The following is an 18385-nucleotide window of genomic DNA, read 5'->3' as shown; positions in this document are numbered from 1 at the left end:
TGGAATTAATCCTGAGTGTTAATCATTGTACTCCCAGTGAAGGGATAGTGTCTAGTGCTCCTGCAGCGATGGTTGTTCCTAGTGCTAGAGAATATGGCTGGCTTAAATCTTAAATCAGGACTTCGAGAGAAGGTCCAAATTTTGGATTAACAAGGAAAACATCTCAGTCCCCAAGGAGAGAAAGTGCAGTGCTTGTGGTCAATTTGAAGTTGGAATTAGACAAGATGATATCAGGAAATCTTGATCTTTCCAGATTAGATACCTCCTAGAAGAACAAACTTGGGTTTATGTGTAAAGATATCACAAAGCATGCATGGCAAACACATGACCGAATTGGCTCAAAATATGATGTAGATCTGAATAGAGCCAAGTCATTGCAGAGAAGCTACTGTGTTTGTTTGGATGAGAAAGACATTTTTGGCGTGTGAATCCCAAGAATGAAAACGCAGATTAAGGAGCTGATTCATAGCACTTAAAAATGGAGGGAATTAGATAGGTGGGAAAGCAGATGGGAAAAGAAGCGAGATAATGAGAAGAGAAGGGAAGAACCACCTCCGTCCACAGTGGGGGAAGAGGGCACATCAGCTTTTTCAATGAGGGAAGCGCCTGGTGAAGATTATGTCCATGTGCCTTGGAGCATAAGTGATCTTGCATATTTCACAAATGATTTCCTGAAATTTAGAGAGAAGCCAATAGAGTGGTAACGCAGGTTGAGTGGTTTGTGAAAATCTTGCAGATCCTGTGGGTAGATTTGAATACCAACTTTAACATTGAAGTATCAAGTGATTTATGGGCAAAATGTAAAGTGGCTATAGAATGGGCAGCAAAGGAGCTACGGTGAAATCCAGTGACAAATGCCCCGTCACCAGTACTTATGAAAAAGTTTCAGCAAGTGATGATGTTGTTGAAAGGGAAGGTACCAGATAAAGACACTGATTGGGTTAATATTGACAGTACAGTGCAACAGCCTATGGAGTCCATGCATGCCTTTTACGAGAGATTGTAACAAGCATTTAAGGAGCACAGTGGGATTGAGATCCTGCAGATAAGCAGACAGGAAATGTTTTGCCTACATTTGTGACAGGATTGAGATCTGAGATTAGTTTATGATTCAGCAGCATTTGATTTGTTGGCAGATAAGTTGATTGATGAAATCCTGAGGTATGTGATATATTTCAGTGATGGTTTGGAGATGAAGCAGAAGAGGCTCAAGGAGAAGCCGATGGTGCTGCAAATTAAAGCCAGACAGAGAGGAGGAGAACAGAGTCAGCCTGTTGTCTGGAATGTTGGTCCTATGCAAGGAGTGTATCAGCAAGGAATGCCAGTGATGCAAGGTAGAACTGGGTTTTCAAAGCAAGATAGAGGATGTGGTATTCAGGTTGACCTGAGTATTGGAATTGATGTGGCAGCATTGAAAAAGATGAGTCCTTGTTATTATTGCAGTAAGTTAGGGCATTGGAAGCATAAATGTCTTACTTCTCAAAACTCAGGGGTAATCGAATTCCAGTGTAATAACCTTGTACAGTCATAGAGTGTGCAGAGACTGAGAAAGCAAAATTTTAATGTGGCCCAACCTTCAGTGATGCAGGTTCCACAAGCCCCAATGTCACAGCAAATTACACATAGTCACAGATTAAACTCAAATCAGGTCCCAAATGTGAATCTAAACTCTCTTCAAAACCAGGGTGCGTTTAAACACTTTCCTCTGTGTGAAGCATTTGAGTATTATGCTCTTAACTGACCTTATGATGGTGCCCGAGGGGAGAAGATTGTGTACTTGGTGCAGTGGTAGACCAGAGTGGTCCTTTTATAGATGTGGAGGTGAATGGCTACACCGTTTTGTTCCTGATCGATACTGGTGCTACCTGTTCTACTGTTGGGACAGTGGAGGTTCCAGACCTACCGCTCTCTGGAAGAAGAATCCAAGCTGTAGGAGTCACAAATAAGTGAATGACACCCTGTAACAGAACACGTATCTGTCAAAATAGGGTCCTTTGAAGAGAATCACTAATTTGTGGTATGTGATTCTTGCCCAGTGAGTGTACTGGGAAGAGACCTCCAATGCAAACTGAATCGTACCATCTACTGTACACCGAGAGCTGTTGAATTACAACTCAGGATGAAGATGTTGCCTTTAAATTGGCAAGAGCTGCTCTTTATGTTGCCTTGTTCCCCATAATGACAATTGATGAGTTACTACTGGATCTTAGAAATACAGTAAATCCTGAAGTCTGGGACTTTTTTGGGAAGGACATAGGTCTCATCTAAGGTGGCGAACCTGTCCACATTAAGGTGAAACCAAATGTTGAGTACCCAAGAACACCACAGTGTAATCTGACCCCTGAAAAAATTGCAAAATCACTCCGTTGATTGATTCCATCATACAACAAGGCATTTTGAAATAAATAATTGGAAGTCCATGTAACTCACCCCTAATGGGTTTACAGACGCCCAGCAGTAAGTACCACATTTTCCAAGATGTGAGTAAAATAAACAATATTGTTGTTACCTGTTGTCCCGTGGTACTGAATCCTGCTGTGATTTTATTCCAAATTCCATTGAGTTCACAGTCATTGTTTGTGTCAAGCCTGCTTTACCACACTATTGCATGAGGACAGTCAGTTCCTCTTTGCATTTCGGTTCCAGGACCGTTTTTTGGCTCGGTACCGACACCTATAGGGGTATACTGCAAGCCCCTCGAAGTTTAATCAGATTCCTAAGAAGAATCTCCAGTTCCTAATCATGCCCTGTAACGCATTCCTAGTCCAATATATCCATGACCTGCTAGTGGCATCCGGCACACAGGAAGTCTGGAAGCAATACACCAATGACCTATTGAACCAACTAGCTGAGAATGGAATGTCCCCTAGTAAGTGGCAGTACTGTCAAAAATAAGTCCAGTATCTTAGATATCACATTGAGCAGGGAGAGAGGGAGGTGTTGCAAGAAAGAATTTCAGCAGTTTTGAAAATGAATCTGCCAACTACTCAGAGAGAAGTCAGGGTGTTTCTGGAAATGGTAGGCTGCTGCTGTCGCCAGTGGATATCCAATTTTTTCCTAGTGGCCAAGCCTATACAGAGGCTGACACGCAAGGATGTATCGGATCTGATACCTTGGGATAATAAATGCTTGGTTGCCTTCCTAAAGCTGACAGAAAGTCTCTGTCAAGCTCCAGCATTGGGACTGCCTGATTACAATAAAGCATTTGCTTTCTTTTGCAGTGATAGAGAGAGGTGTGCTCTCTCAGTGCTTATACAAATGCATGGGAACCCCAGTAGGCCTTTAGCCTGCTTCTCTGCTACCCTTGACCCTGTAGCAGCAGCGTTGCCAGGCTGCCTTAAAGCAGTGGCGGCAGTGGGTGTCAGCATCGAAAATTGTGAGACTATTGTGATGGGTCATCCCCTTACTGTGTATGTTCCCACTCTGTTGAAATACAGTTGACCCGTATCCAACATTTAAAAAAAGCTGCCTAACTCGCTGTAAACAAGTTATTTCCTCAGCAGAAAACGTAAGTCTTAAATTGTGTGCTAATTTGAATTCTGCTACTTTTTTAACACTCCCTGAAGCTGAAAGAAAGGCAGGAGAATTTGAACATGACTGTCTAGCTCAGTGATACTCAAAGTACAGCCCAGGGGTGGCATGCGGCCCTCCTGACCTTTACATGTGGCCCCCTGGTCAACAGAACCAATAGGCTCAGCACTAACATTAAAAACATGTTAACAGAACACTCTTTCAGGTTAATTGAAGTTTAAAAAAGGATGTAAAAATTGTATTTCATGAGCATGCAGAACCATTTCACCTTAGTCAATCAGATTATATCAGTGCACTGAGAAGTGATCATTTTTGAAACATGATTTTAGAAATATTAATTCTTTCCCCTATCAACAATGTGAGTAGTGAGCTAGGAGGCAAGTCAGTTGTTATGTGACCCTTTGGATGGCCTGGGATCCTATTATACATGAACAACCTTATTGTTTGTTAAATCAAACACAGGAGAAAGTTTAGTACAGTGTGCATCCTGAAGTCTTGTATTTTGAGTCATCTTATATTGGGTAGTGGAGGGAGAGTGGAATAAAACAATTGGCTAGGATCACACAATTTGGTAAAGTGGGGAAGCCAGGATTAATCACAGGTTTTCTAGTTTCGTATTGTGCAATTCAGCCAATAGATGTATATGCTTCTCCTAAACCCACATTACCTCCAAACACCCCTGACCCAACCCACCTAACCATGACCACCAACCTGTTGGCATCAGTGCAGCCTTTGTTCACATCACAGACCTAAATGTTGGCCCCCGGGAAAATCTTTGTGAGTACCCATGGTCTAGAGGTCGCTGAACTATGCACCAAACCAAGACAAGACATTCGAGATGAGCCACTACCTGAGTCTGATTTTATGCTGTTTATTGATGAGTCTTGTTTGAGAGACCACAAAGGAAATTTGAGAGCTGTGTATGAAGTTTGTACAGTCTTAGGCGTAGATGAAGCCTCCTGGCTTCAAGGAGTACTCTCCTCACAAGTGGTTCAATTGGCCGCTCTTACTAGACCATGCTTTGTTTCTGAACAGCTGAGTGTGGCAATTTTCACTGATAGTCAGTATGGCTTTGGTATTATGCTCATAGTGGTCACAGTGAGTTTCCCTGACCTCTTGAGGCTCTCCAATAAGAAATGGGGAATATATAAATAAGTTACTAGAAGCTTTGCAGTTGCCTGCCCAGATTGCGGCTGTTAAATGCTCTGCACACCGCAGTGGAGATGATTATGTGAAAGTGGGCAGCAAGCACGCAGATGAAGTTGCAAAATACTGTGCTCATACAGCATGTACATTCAATCGTGAATATTCCAATGAGACTACAGATGGGACCAATTACAACCTTTTGCTAATTACAGCTGATACATGGGAAAAAGTTAAGAGGATGCAAGAGGAAGTGTCAGAGGCAGAAAAATAAAGTTGTAACAGAGCAGGTTGTATCAAAAAGGATGATGACATTTGGACTTCAGCAGATAGAAGACCTGTGTTACCAGATAGTATGTTGGCCCCTATGGCTAGACATTTCCACAGCCCTGCCCATGTAGGGAGAGATGCCATCTTACAATTGTTTCGGCAGACTTGATTTCATTCCAGATTTAGACTGATGGCTGGAGGACTGTGTCACAAGTGTGTTGTGTGCCAGCAAATGAATGTACGGAAAAGAACTGCAGTAACACTGAGCCACATAAGCAGATACTTCAACAGGATGTGTTAGACTTTATCATAATACCTTTGTGCAACGGGCTGAGATATGTCCTAGTGGTTGTGTGCATCTTCTCGCATTGGATTAAAGCCTACCCAAACCTGAAGAAATGGCAATCTTACAGTAGCCAAACTATTGTTGAAGGAACTGGTCCCTAGGGTTGGTTTCCTAACTTCTCTAAAGTCAGACCGAGGAACTCATTTTAACAATGAGATCCTAAAACTGTTGTGTGCAGCATTACAAGTGGAGCAGAGACTACATCCCAGCTATCCACATGAGGCTTCAGAGAAAGTGGAACAGGTGAATGGTACACTGAAATCCAGACTAGCTAAAGTGTGTGCTCCAACATCTTTGAAGTGGCCTGATGCTTTGCCCCTTGTGTTGATGAGCCTTCGTAGTATCCCTGATTGGAATACAGGATTCTCTCTCCATGAGATAATCTTGGGCAGAGCAATGAGACTGCCACCTGTACCTGCAAATGCACTTGTGAACATTACAGATGACATGATTGTTGCTTACTGCAAAGGACTGGCTGACGTGGTGCATTCTGTGCCTCACCAGGTCAGAGCAGGCACAGCTTTACCACATCAAGTTGAGTGCTACAACCTCAGTCCTGGTTACTGGATTCTGGTGAACAAGCATGTGAGGAAATCATGTCTAGAACCTCGTTGGTGTGGGAGTTACCAAGTCATTTTGGTGATGACTACTGCTGTTGAATGTGGAGATCTCCCTAACTGGATTCATGCTTTCCATACTAGCAGAGGCTAGTGTCCCTATTGATAATGTGACAGCACCTCTCTCAGAAGTGCCAGTTGTGACGGAGAGGCAGCAGGTTAAACAAGATGTCAGGGACCTCAAATTGTTCTGGAAGACACTGAGGATTCTAGCCTGAGTGATGTTGAGGATGAAGGATCTACATTGCAGAGATTGAAAGGAGCAAGTGTACCCTGTTAAAGGTACTCTTTACTTGAGTGGACATACTTTGCTGCTAATGCCGGAAAGAGAGAACTTTGAGGATAACAGTGCAAATCCATTTGAACCTCCCTGAACTTAACTTTGTGGTTTGATTGTGTTTTGAAATTTCTTTCCCACCTGATTTGTTATTAAGGTGGTCACTGAACTGTGTACATATTAGAGACATTAGAACAGATTTTACTAGGGAATTAAGAGGATTGCCGAGGCCTGAGGCAGCTAAAGGAGCGTTAGGGTGTCATTTAGAAGAATGCGGAGTAGGGCTAAAGAAGTCTCTCAAATATTTTGTAAATATCACCATCGTATTGCTGAATTTTGTTTTGCCATTTGCACAGGTGAAGGCTGACAGAGAAGACCCTGCTGCTACAATTTTCTACCCACCGGTCTGATTTGAGAAAAATTATAGAAACGCATAACACAAACAGACATAGATATGTATTAATAAGTACATTGATTGTCACTGTTCTAGTACTTCCACAGTAGTCAGGCCCATACCTAGCATTACCCCTTTATCCTTGAGTCCTATAGATAATGATTTACACACATTAGATGATAAAAATTTACATGTAGACACCTCTAGAGGAAGTTTTTCTTCAAATGCTTATTTTAAATTGCTTTATGAGTACATTGACGCTATGGATGCAACGGATTGCTATGTTTGCACGCAATTGCCTGCATCAGCTGAAGAAGGTATCATGTACCATCACATCCCTTTGATATAGGGTGTTATTTGCAGACTTTTGTTCAACTTGTTTTAAGAAACAGAACATTTCCAGTATTATTTTTCAAAATATGATTTAGTTCTTTCAGAGATTCCCACAGTGGAGGATTTGAATCATCGTCCCACTCCTAAAGAGATGAGGATAATTGCAAGAATCTTTAGACCCCCCACAACATTAGATAATGTTTATTATGCTCATCAGAACAATCTGACCTGCAGTTTGACAGATGTTGAGAAGAAATTCCTTAATTTAGTTTAAGACAGGGGGAGGGATTTGGAGATAGTCAAAAGCAGGCAGAGAACTCAAGGTTCAACATAAGTGGACAAAGGAAGAAATTGAGCATCAAGTGGCCGGAAATCTATCAGTGTTGGTTTTCAATTGGAAACATAAAGACGAATTGTGCATACAAATCTACAGTTCTACACTATATTCATAGGAAGGAGTGACTATAATCACACATTTGAGGTTATAGGAAACTGGAGGTTGTTTTTGGATGGAAAAGATCCTGTTATTCCTGGAGTATTTGTGGAGAGCATGTATATTTCAAGCTGCTCATAGGATGGTATGGTGTATGTTATTTAGGTGTAGTGTTCCTGAACTTATATTATCATGTAGAACACTTAAAAAATCCTGTAAGGGAAATTAATTCTATATCTAGACATGGGACTAGTGCTGGGGAAGTAGTGGGGGATATCTTTGGTGCAATGATTCCATCTGTGGGTGTGAGTTTGAATGACCTAAACATTAAAAAGTTGTCTACCACAGAGGGTAAACTGTCCACCAGTAGAGGAGGAGCTTTATTGATTGTAGATACTGAAATGGTAGCTATGGGATCTATGGTTTTGCAGAATTGCATTGTGTTAGACATTCTTTTTGCCAAAAAGGACAGAGTCTGTAGGTTGCTGAAGGTTCAGCAGTATTGTACGTATATACTCAACAAGAATAAGGATTCAAAGGCATCTATCAAGAATATTTCAGGGCTGAAGGAATATTTGAAGGAGGTAGAAGAAACTGGTGCCTGGAAAGTAATTAGAATTGGATTTGCTGCAATTGACAAATGGTTTGGATATTTGGGAATAGCAGGTTCCTTTTTGAGAACACTTTTAATAAATGCTCTGTGTGCGATATCTTTAGTTGTGATCTGTCAGGTGTATAAGAGGATATAAGCAAGGAGGTGAGTGAAAAGGAAGAGAGAATAGATAGAGTTGGAAAAGAGTCAGTGTAGATATTATGATGAGTTTAAACATCTGGAGGAGAGTAGACAAAAATACATGAAACCTATGAGGTTTTGATTGGTCCATCTGATAATAGTCTTATCTTGATTGTAATTACTTGATTCGACATCAGAGGGGAGATTGGAGAAGCGTAGTTTTTGCTTCACCCCTGCTTGTTACAGAACCAATATAAATGTGTAACTAACATATTATAATCTGTGCTCCTTAACATTATTATTGCAAGGTGAAGAACCAAAACATAATATTAAAAGTGTATTCACTGTAGAAACTAGAGTTGCATATATGCATGTGTTTTACCATTTACCTTTAACATGAAGGTTTGTAGTTCTCATTCACATTTACATTTGTATCTCAATGTATTCAATTTATTGTAAAGCACGTTGCATATGTAATCATGAATTCATCTACCCATGTTCTGCATTTATTCTGACATAATGCATTATTTTATAATTTGCTTTTAGAAGTACACTTTGACAATGGTTTGCTAAAGTTGACTTTACTAGGCCTTCACTTTAACATTAGATGCATTTTTCTCTGTGCTTTGCATGTTTCTTGTTTCGGAGGTGTGCATTTGTAATTTCTTAGTTAGAGAAAGGAATATTGTGTATGAGAGACAGAGAAGCCTGAAAAGAGAACATTTGGCAAGGACAAGATGATTTAATGAGCAGACGAAGTCTCCTATTCTTTTTTTTACTTTTTGTTTTATTTTATGGCATGGCAGCTATACATCTAAAGTACAATTGATCATCATTTACAGCAAAACCATAAAAAAAGAACTCAAAGACAAAAACCAAAAGAAGAAGAATTAAAAAACACTCCCCTGGGACTCCTACAAGACTTTCCATAAAATACAGAACTTCACACATCCTTCCGCCTACCAATACCGACCTTGACTAAGGCATAACACCTAAGATAGAGAGATATGAAAACTGAAAAACATGTAGTTAATATCACTATAAAATCCAGAGACCCGGAGGAGGAGCTGCAGAGTTACACCACTACTCCTCCAGTCTCTGGATACAAAAAATGGCCAGGAGGCAAAGATCGCACTGGGGGCCAGGAGACAACGGTTGTGTGATCTAATGACCCTGGATCAGAAAGTAATATTCTTCAACCACTTAGTCAATGTTGACCAAATTTGCTTCCCCCAACATCGCTTCCTATAGCCTTTAAGGGTGTGAGCATGTAAATCACCAATCATGGTTATCCCTCGCTGTCTCCAGTTATACAAGACGGGCCTTGACAAACAGAAGGAAGGAGTGGTGAGGCAGGCAATGGAGTGTAAAAGTTAATCCTCCCCGTGGACAACCGGTCTTTTACCTGCACCCATTTCGCATATGCAGCACGCAAAACCCTAAATCTTGTTATTTTAAAGTAGCTAGTTTCTACATGTTTCAAAAAACAACCTTTAACCTCAGAACCAAGCATAATTTCATAGATAGAGGTAGACTCTACATAATTACTCCCCTCAGTCTCTCCAGTAAATAATAAACTCATGTGTTGAAGAAAGCATCCATAATAGTAAAATGTAAAATTGGGGACCGCCATCCAACCCTGGTTCTTGGGAGGGTCATGTATCTCAAGGCTCTTCTGGGTTTGGTGTAAACCTACAAGACGTTGCTACCAATTACCTCCAACTTGGGCAACCAACCTCTAGTAAACTCTAAAGGAATGAATAGGAAAAGATGTAATACTTTAGGCAAGATATTCATTTTTAATACATTGCAACGGCCTAGAAGGAATAGATTTAAGTGATGAATTCTTTCTAAACCTCTTTTCATTTTAGCCAACAACGGGTCATGTTTTGCTCCACTGGTTGATCCAATGCGGCAGTGACTCTGATTCCCAAATATACGGCATCAGATACGGCCTGCCTGTCCCTAAAGGTAGTCTTGCCAGAACAAATAACCTGAGTCTTATCTTTGTTTAATTTGTAGCCAGAATATATCCCAAACAACTTGGCCAGCCTTTCAATTTCATAAACAGCTCCCCCTGGGTCAGTTGTGGTCACCACCACATTATCGGTATAGGCAAATACCTTATAGCTCTCCCTGTAATGAAAAATTGGCTTAATTTCTGTGCACTCCTCCAGTTTGACTAGGAAGGGGTCTATATACAGTGCAAACAATAATGGTGAGCAGGGGCAACTCTGCCTAGTTCCTCTAGAGATAGATATTACATCAGATTCTAAGCCTGCTAAACGTACCCAGGCAGTGAGAGCCTTGTACATATCTCTGATGGCTGTTAAAAAGCCTTCCCCGATCCCCTTCCATTTTAAAACATCCCAAAGAAAAGCCCAAGAAACACAATTGAATACCTTCTCAGCATCTAGTAGAATCAAGCCAAGTGACTGCAAGATCAAACAGAGAAATAACTCTCCCTAACATAGTCAACTGTCCCTCGCCTGGAATAAACCCATGCTGCCTTTTGAATACTAAGGGAGAAATAACCCTTACCAACCTGTTTGCTAGAACCCTGGCATATATTTTCCTGGCACAGTTCAGCAATGATATTGGTCTGTACGACCCAGAAGAAAGTGGAGGCCTATCCTTTTTCTCAAAAACTACTATACTTGCTGCTTCCCAGGACTTTGGAGTATGACCTTGTTTTGCCGCTGAGAAGGTTAATAACGTGCCATTCTGCAATTCTTGGAAGAATGCCTCAAAACACTCCAGTGGAGGGGCATCTGGACCAGACGCCTTTCCTGAAGCCAAGGAGATCATGGCTTCATATATTTCTCTCAATGATATTGGGGTTTCTAATAGATCTCGCCATCCTTGCACAGCCTATGTGATTTTAGCCCTTCTAAAAACTCTTCGGCTTCTCTGTGACCACCAGCCACTTGTTCTAGGTCATCAGAGTGTAGCTCCTCATAGAAATCTCTGAAGACTTTCAAGATCTCCTTTAGATTTTCCAGCCTACACCTACAAGAATCCTTAATGGCTTTTATGTCCCTGTCAAGCACTCTCTGCCTTATTCTCGTTGCTAAAACTTCCCCAGTAGTCTCCCCATACTCATAACATTCAGCCCTAAACATTTGATATTTAACTGCTGCTGCCTTGATAAAGTGCTGATTGCATTCAGCTTTCAATACAGATAAATCAGCTTGAATTATACTGGCCTCTTCCTCCCTCATTATACTTTGCATCAGTTTCCCCTCAGTCTGCATAAGATCTTGATACAGACTCCTGACCTCTGCCTCCCTCAACTTCTGCTGATGTAAACTAAAGATCAGAGTCTCCCCTCTAACCCCAGATTTAAGTGCATCCCATACCATCCCAGGAGCAGCTGTGTCTCTGTTATCATCTAAAAATTGCTTTCATCAAACATGCGTATGGTCTAGATAATCCGTCTCTATTAATACCTATTTGTCAAATATCCAGGGTCGGCAGGAACTAAAACAGCCAGTTATCGTTATGTCTAAAGATAATGGATTATGGTCAGATAAGATTCTGGGGGAGAGTTCTATCTCCACTTCAGAGGCTAGAACGGCTGAGGTAAAAAAAATAGTCAAGGCCTACCAGTTTATTATGCAGGGAGGAATAATACGTATAGCCATAGTCCGGGGCTTTGAGTTTTTTCCAGACATCAATAAGAGCATGGTCCTTTATCAACCTTCTTATAGCACTGAATACCTTGGGTTTACATTCCTGATAGCTGTCTGCCCCTGTTAAGCCATTATTTACTTCAAGGTGGATGTTAAGATCCCCACAGACTATTAAAGGAAGTGTCCATGAGGCTAATTCCAGATTTAGAGCATCTAGTACTTTGGCCTTGTTGAAATATGATCCATAAATAGTGCAAATAGTGAACCTGGCCAGACCCACATTTCATTCTAGGATAACCCAGCGACCACCTTTACCACCACGGAATGGCCTGGCCTACAAATAGAGCTCCTAGCCAGAACTGCTACACCCAGGATTGTCACAGTCTGCTGTGTATAGGCTAAAACTGTTACCCCAGATCCTTCAGCACTTCCCGCCTTCCCCAAGGAATATGAGCCACTTGTATACAGAAAAAATCAGCTTGCATTGATTTTAAACCAATTGCAATCTTCTTTCTCTTTTGGGAATTATTCAGACCACAGATGTTAATGGAACATATTTGTACCTTATGGCTCCTATGTTTGCTTCTGAATATCCATGGATCCCCCTAACTTATCCTTGATTGCATGTCCCAAAAGGGTTATAGTCAAATGCCTTTTGCTAACTACTTTACCTAAGATCACAATTAAACGAATTTGCCTGTGCTCAAACATTTGACTGTTATCCTTGCCCTACCTTAATCCATACCTCCCTCTCATACTCCCACTCTCCCCTTTCCAACTCGTGCTCCCGCCCTACCCCACACCCTCTCCCTACCCGCCAACTCCTCTATACCCCAGCTCCAACCCACACCACCCCATGGAGGACACAGGACTCATTAGGTCCCTTTCACGATGGATTCATGCTCCCTCCTCCCCCAGTCGCCATGCCCCATGCCTCTTATTCTAAACATTTGATATCAAATCTCACCTTCATAAAGTACCATGTACTAGCAAAATAGGTCAATATAGACAGATAAAGAAGTTCGCATGTCGCAGAGATCCAGTGAACCTATCTAGTATCACAGTGAATCCAGAAACTCCTTAGCCTTTGCTACAGAAAAGTAAGTGTGTGGTGCCATTGAGAACCACCTTCAGCTTAGCTGGGTTCATCAAAAAGACCGGAGCACCCTTATTCTGTATTGGTGAAATTAATTGACGAAGTATCCATTTTTTTCAACAGTGGTGTGACAAAAATCAGGTCTAACGAAAAAATCAAACCCCCTAGCAGTATGTGTACGGTCTGGGCAAGCAACATCACACAGGGCCTGTCTTGACTGGAAGTTGTGCAAGCAAATCAGCATTGCCCTGGGCTTTGCTCCCTCCGCCTCCAGTCTGTTCTTTGTTTTAAAAGGGAAATCTATGGGCTCTCTGAATTTCTCTTTCCCATTCTCACTGAACAAGGTGTGGGAAAGCATCCTTAAAAAGATTGATCATAGATCTACAAGGGTCTGTACTTTCCACCCAGTCAGGAACACCTAGCCCTCTGAGAATGTTTCGTCTGAGTCTATCCTCGAGATCAGCCAGCTTCCAGTGGGTATCATCCACCTGGGCTTTCAGTAAATCACCAGTCTCCCTTTGTGCGGCATCATCCTCCTCCAATTTTGAGATCCGGGTCTCAGCTTTCCCCATACGTACAGCAAATTCAGAGTATGCTTTTGCCACTCGTTGAATAGCTCCCTGCATTTTGTGGTAGGCTAACTGCGTTCTACGGCTTTCGGCCTTAGTCTCCTCCCGATGCTCCATAATACTTTGATGTATCGCTTCAAAAGAGGTTGTACCCGGAGGTGCCATGAAATCAACGGAGGCTTTAGGGCCCCTAAGGCCAGGCGTGGATGAGTAATCCCAGTGCAAACTTTAGGTACCATTGATGTTTGTTTAGTGCTGGGTGAACACAAATGCTGGTTTCTCCTTTTTTTTCCTGACAGTGGTAGCTTTAGCACATTCTGTTTTGTCTGACCCCCATCCCCAACTCAGAACTTTCACCATCCCAGGGGGGAGATGTTTTAGAGTCAGCCTCCAACCATGAAGTTTTCCATGTCCGACTCTTACCCTCATCAGGTTCGGGGTCTTCGTTGCTAGTCCAGCTGGACTGATCTGACAGAGAGAAAAACTTAACCCCCAGATCTTTGTCTGACCCTAACTTGGGGGTCAGCTTCCCCTCAGCCATAATTTGTTCACCCCTTTGGGATTTTCTGTCTGCGCTCACTTGGATCAGGGCATAATCCCTACCTGGGGCCTGGGTCAGGGCTACTTTGGAAACAGTGTCGCTATTCACCCCGGTACCCCCGCACTCATCCAGTTCAATATTTACGAGTGCTTGCACCACCTCTGAGGAGTCTAGGTGTGAAGGGGTGGGGTGACCCCTTGCCACATAGGAGGCCTCCTTATGCGCTTCAGGGCCCTGGGCACCAGGGCCCACGCTTTCAACCACGTTGCTCATCGTGCTTGTGCTCACCCCTATTGTTCTGCATTAGGCAGGTGAAGCAGACTCAAATCTGCCTGTGGGTTTTTCTTTAAATATTTTGCAAGCGGCTGAGCAGTGGGCTTTACGGCTACCAATGCCTTCGACTTCTCGGACTGCCCAGAGCCTGTCACACCAGCTATCGCTGTTTTGTAGTCTTTCAAACCACCGGAGCCGTGAGACATCTCACGCTTTGCTGCCAGTCCAGGAGGAGCCGCCTTCGACCCACTCGCTGGCATCCGTGCAGCGCGTCACCTGAGATAGGTAAGGAAACAATGTATCAAGAAGACCGCCGGACAAGCTGGAAGATAAAAGAGGCAGCACAGTTAAGAAGAGCTGCTGCGTAACAGTTACGAATCCTGGTTCATGTAACAGATGGCTCCAAACACAAAGATCATGTCCATAATGAGCACTGACTCGCGGCAAGCATATTGCGGTGGCCGCAAGCTAAGGGCTGAGGATCTGGGCGTGAGCGGGGAGAGCAGTGACTGGCTGTCTCACACGGCTGCCATCTTGACCAAGTGTGCATGTGGGAAAAAGAAATAATTGGAGTTTCGAATGACGTTTAGAGATATGAATACTCTTGGAACTTTCACTTTAAGTTAGTGTTCACACTGTTAGAATTAAGGCAGATTCCTTTGGACTTTGAGGGGTACAGACCTCTTTACTTCCCCTTGCCCCTTGAGCTTGTAGCCTTATGTGTAGCTTCATGCTAACACTGATTTCCCTTTCTAGAAGACTTCTACTGGAGTCTTACTGGTGCTGACATCTACCTTGCTTGATTCCTGATAGCCTTGAGACTTTTATTGCCATTTAGCTGAGGACCTAGATACATGTGCTTAATTTTGTTTATGGTCAGGAGGAGCAATCTGAATTCATTTAAGGAATGTCAGTTCCTGTTTCTTAGTTTCTGTATTGCTGTGACTGTAATCTTTGTATGCCTTATACTAATAAGACTGAATTTATTCTGGTGGTTCAGCTTGCCAGTTATCATTTTGTACCTTTACAATTTGATTCTGATATGCACCTATACTGTATTGATTACTCATTTGTAATAAACCTATTAACCTTCCATAGTGATTCCTGATTCTCATTGGGTGGCCAAATGGGCTTCACAAAATTGTAAATTGTTGATCTGTTAACTCCTTTGCCTCCTAGTCTACTACAAGGTCCATCAGATGAAGACTGACCTCCGCTTCTATGAGCCCTCTTGCAGATGTGTGGCCTACCAGTCAGAGCTGCCAACTATGAAACTAGGGAACTGGGTTTCAACCCCTGCCTTTGCCTCACATCCTGTGATTTTTGCAAATCAGCTGTTTTCCTGTGGCTAAAAAAGAGTAAAAGTCCTGTGCTCAATTGATATCTTGAGCACACATCCCATTGCAGGAGGTGAAATCCACTCGACAGTGAGGCAGCCCTTGACATGATGGGGCATGTAGTCCCCTACGATACTCCATGCTGCAAGAGTAGAAGTACGGAAATTAAAAGGATCTCCGTGCCCCGAAAGGAAGTACTGCATTCAGACGCTGACTCCTGCAGCATATGAAAGAGAAGAGACAAATGTGTTAGCAAATGGAATTAAATCATCCTGGAGGGTTCCCACTTGAATGCTATCTCATCTTTACACTTTGATTTAGACGCCATATTAAGTGAGGGGGAACCCTCCATGAGCCAACAGGAGTGCAAGATAGGCACTCTTTCAAAGGAAGCACACAAAGTCTGCTCAATCAAATCATGTAAACATGACTCACTTAATTGTCTAGCGACACCTGAACTGTCAAGGCATATTATAAAAACAATCTTAAATGTTAATCTAAACCAACAGTGCTCAAGGGTATAATAGTGTGTCCTCTGTCTTGGATTATGATTCATCTCTTAGAAGCACCCTCTGACAAGTTGGTCTGAGGAATCAAGTGTGCTGCAAATATTATTTTTTTCAACAACATGGCATAGCCTGCATTGCAAAGGTTTCCATTTCTGTTTGTTTTATAGAAACAAGTTTCCAAAGTGGAAGTTTATTTGTGTGAGAAACATTCAATGTTTTTGACATGTAGGGGTTTTCTCCCTGCATGTGAGAGCCATTAGTAATTTGCATGACTGGATAATGTAAGGTGGTCCTGGGCAGGGGAAATTGAGTAATATTCACTTTGCCCTAAATGGAGCAGGCAACCATCGCTAGTACCTGGCAACCCTATGGTGAACAACCTGGCGGGGCAAAGATTTCTAGGGTTGGAGCCAGGCGAGTGCCTTCCAGTGAAAACTCTGCACTTTGGCTACTCCCAAATGAGGTGGGTGCATCATGTGTTTGAGGGGGGCTCCCATTCTGCCAAGATCTAAATGACCTCCATTGTCCGCTATGGTCAATTTGTTTAAGAGAGCGTTCCACGTATTCATTTTCAGAAAACTCAGATTTCTACACTGTTTACAAGATCAAGTTATGTTACTATAGTTAGGTAACGAGTTATGCCAAACATCAGAAAGCCAGAGTCTTACCTGTACAGCTGAGGACATGACTGCTTTAATGCCACGGATGACAAACCCAACCTATTCTGGTGCTTCAGTTTCTTTTTCTTCACCAGATCCCGCACTCTCCCCCAGGGGTGATTTTCAATCTGTGTAAATAAAAGGTGAATCTCTTGTTCAGTTGCTGGAATACTGCTGGATGGTCTCACTCCATAAGTTCAAATACAAATTCTCAGCAAATTATACAAAAAATAGGGCTTTATTTGAAATTGTGGCCATGCGGACACCTTCCAAAAGGGCTGACATTCTGTATTTAGAATGCCATTGAGATTAATGACCTCTTAATAGAACCAACATATTTTGGCATGTGTGTTGCATCAGACCAATGCTAAATAAGGCCCATAGTCTTGAGTTAAATAAATATGGAGGTGAATAGTCTGGAAACTGAAAATGATTTTAGTCACTGTACTTTTCAAAGATAACAACTAATAATAATAATAATAACTTTTATTCGGTATGACAAAATTCATCCATTACAACAAATAATCACCAATACATTTGTTAAAAATAGCAATAAAACCATATATAATAAAAACACCCATCAAGAATATAAACATATATAACCTTATTCATAGAAAGCAATAAAATAGAAAAATTCATTCTAAAAACTCAACATTATTACGCCAAGTAATAGCTCTCTTCAGGAATGATCCCAGCCCCTTCCACACCAATACATAAATCAGACAATCCATTTGTATATAGAAGGAACAAAGTAGGAGCCAGAACACACCCCTGGCGCACACCCCTTGAAAGCTTAAAAGCCTCTGAGCATTCCCCATTAGACCCCACCTTCACATTTGCAGCTGTCCCAGAATGTAGATATCGGAGCAGCTCTACAATATTAGGATCCAACCCTAGCTGATTTAACCTCTCCCATAAGATAGACCGGTTCACCTTATCGAAGGCACAGCTAAGATCCATAAAAGCAAGATAGAGCGTACCTTTCCTGGCCTGCGTGTATTTGCCGATCATCATCAGTAGGTTGAGACATTGATCTTGCGTGCCGAGGCCTTCCCTAAAACCATACTGGTCCCGCTTTAAAATATCATTCCCTATCATCCAGGACTCCAGACGCCTTAAAATAATCCGTCCCAGAATATTCACAGAAGAGTCCAGTAGAGAAATAGGGCGATAGGACTTAGGATCATTTTGGTCGCCCTTTTTAAACACTGGGACAATACATGCCAGTCTCCAAGAGGCAGGAATACCCACAGTAACTGCTGCATTAAGGACATTTAAGAGAATAGGTGCCCATAACTGGGGGTTAGCTTTATACAAGTCCATAGGGATTGAATCCGGGCCCGAAGCTTTATTACTCGCACTACTCTGTATCGCATCCATAACCTCCTGGAGTGAAAACCTAATTGCTAGGTTGGGAGCCATATCATACTCGTTCTCCCGGTTATTTCTTAGGGGAGTACCCTCAAAAATTCTACAAAAGTGAATTACCCATGCCTCCGGGGCGATGTTACAGCCAAGGCCCTCAGATGTATCTGTTCCAAAGGAACCTCTATTTACCACTTTCCAAAACAAGCCAGGATCCTTCAGAGCTATGGCACGTTCTAACTCTTCCCAGGCTTTATCTTTATGTTTTATCTTGCTATCCATCAGGGCCCTTTTATACTTCATTCTAGCTTCTTTTACGAGGACCCA

General features: G+C 42.2%; 1 protein-coding gene across 2 annotated transcripts in view; it reads right to left on the bottom strand.

The window, feature by feature from the left end:
* LOC138300747 (uncharacterized) overlaps window positions 1–18385 on the bottom strand; it is a 903291-nt gene that overhangs the window by 215964 nt on the left and 668942 nt on the right. For both annotated transcript variants that reach the window (XM_069240498.1, XM_069240497.1), the window contains exon 6: window positions 16703–16821. In XM_069240498.1, coding sequence (XP_069096599.1) covers window positions 16703–16821 — 119 coding nt within the window. The remainder of the gene's footprint in view (window positions 1–16702; window positions 16822–18385) is intronic.

This window comes from Pleurodeles waltl, chromosome 6 (assembly GCF_031143425.1).
Source record: "Pleurodeles waltl isolate 20211129_DDA chromosome 6, aPleWal1.hap1.20221129, whole genome shotgun sequence".
NCBI classification, from domain to species: domain Eukaryota; kingdom Metazoa; phylum Chordata; class Amphibia; order Caudata; family Salamandridae; genus Pleurodeles; species Pleurodeles waltl.
The sequence above is the reverse complement of the archived record's forward strand: the minus strand, read 5'-3'. Positions and strand labels throughout refer to the sequence as shown.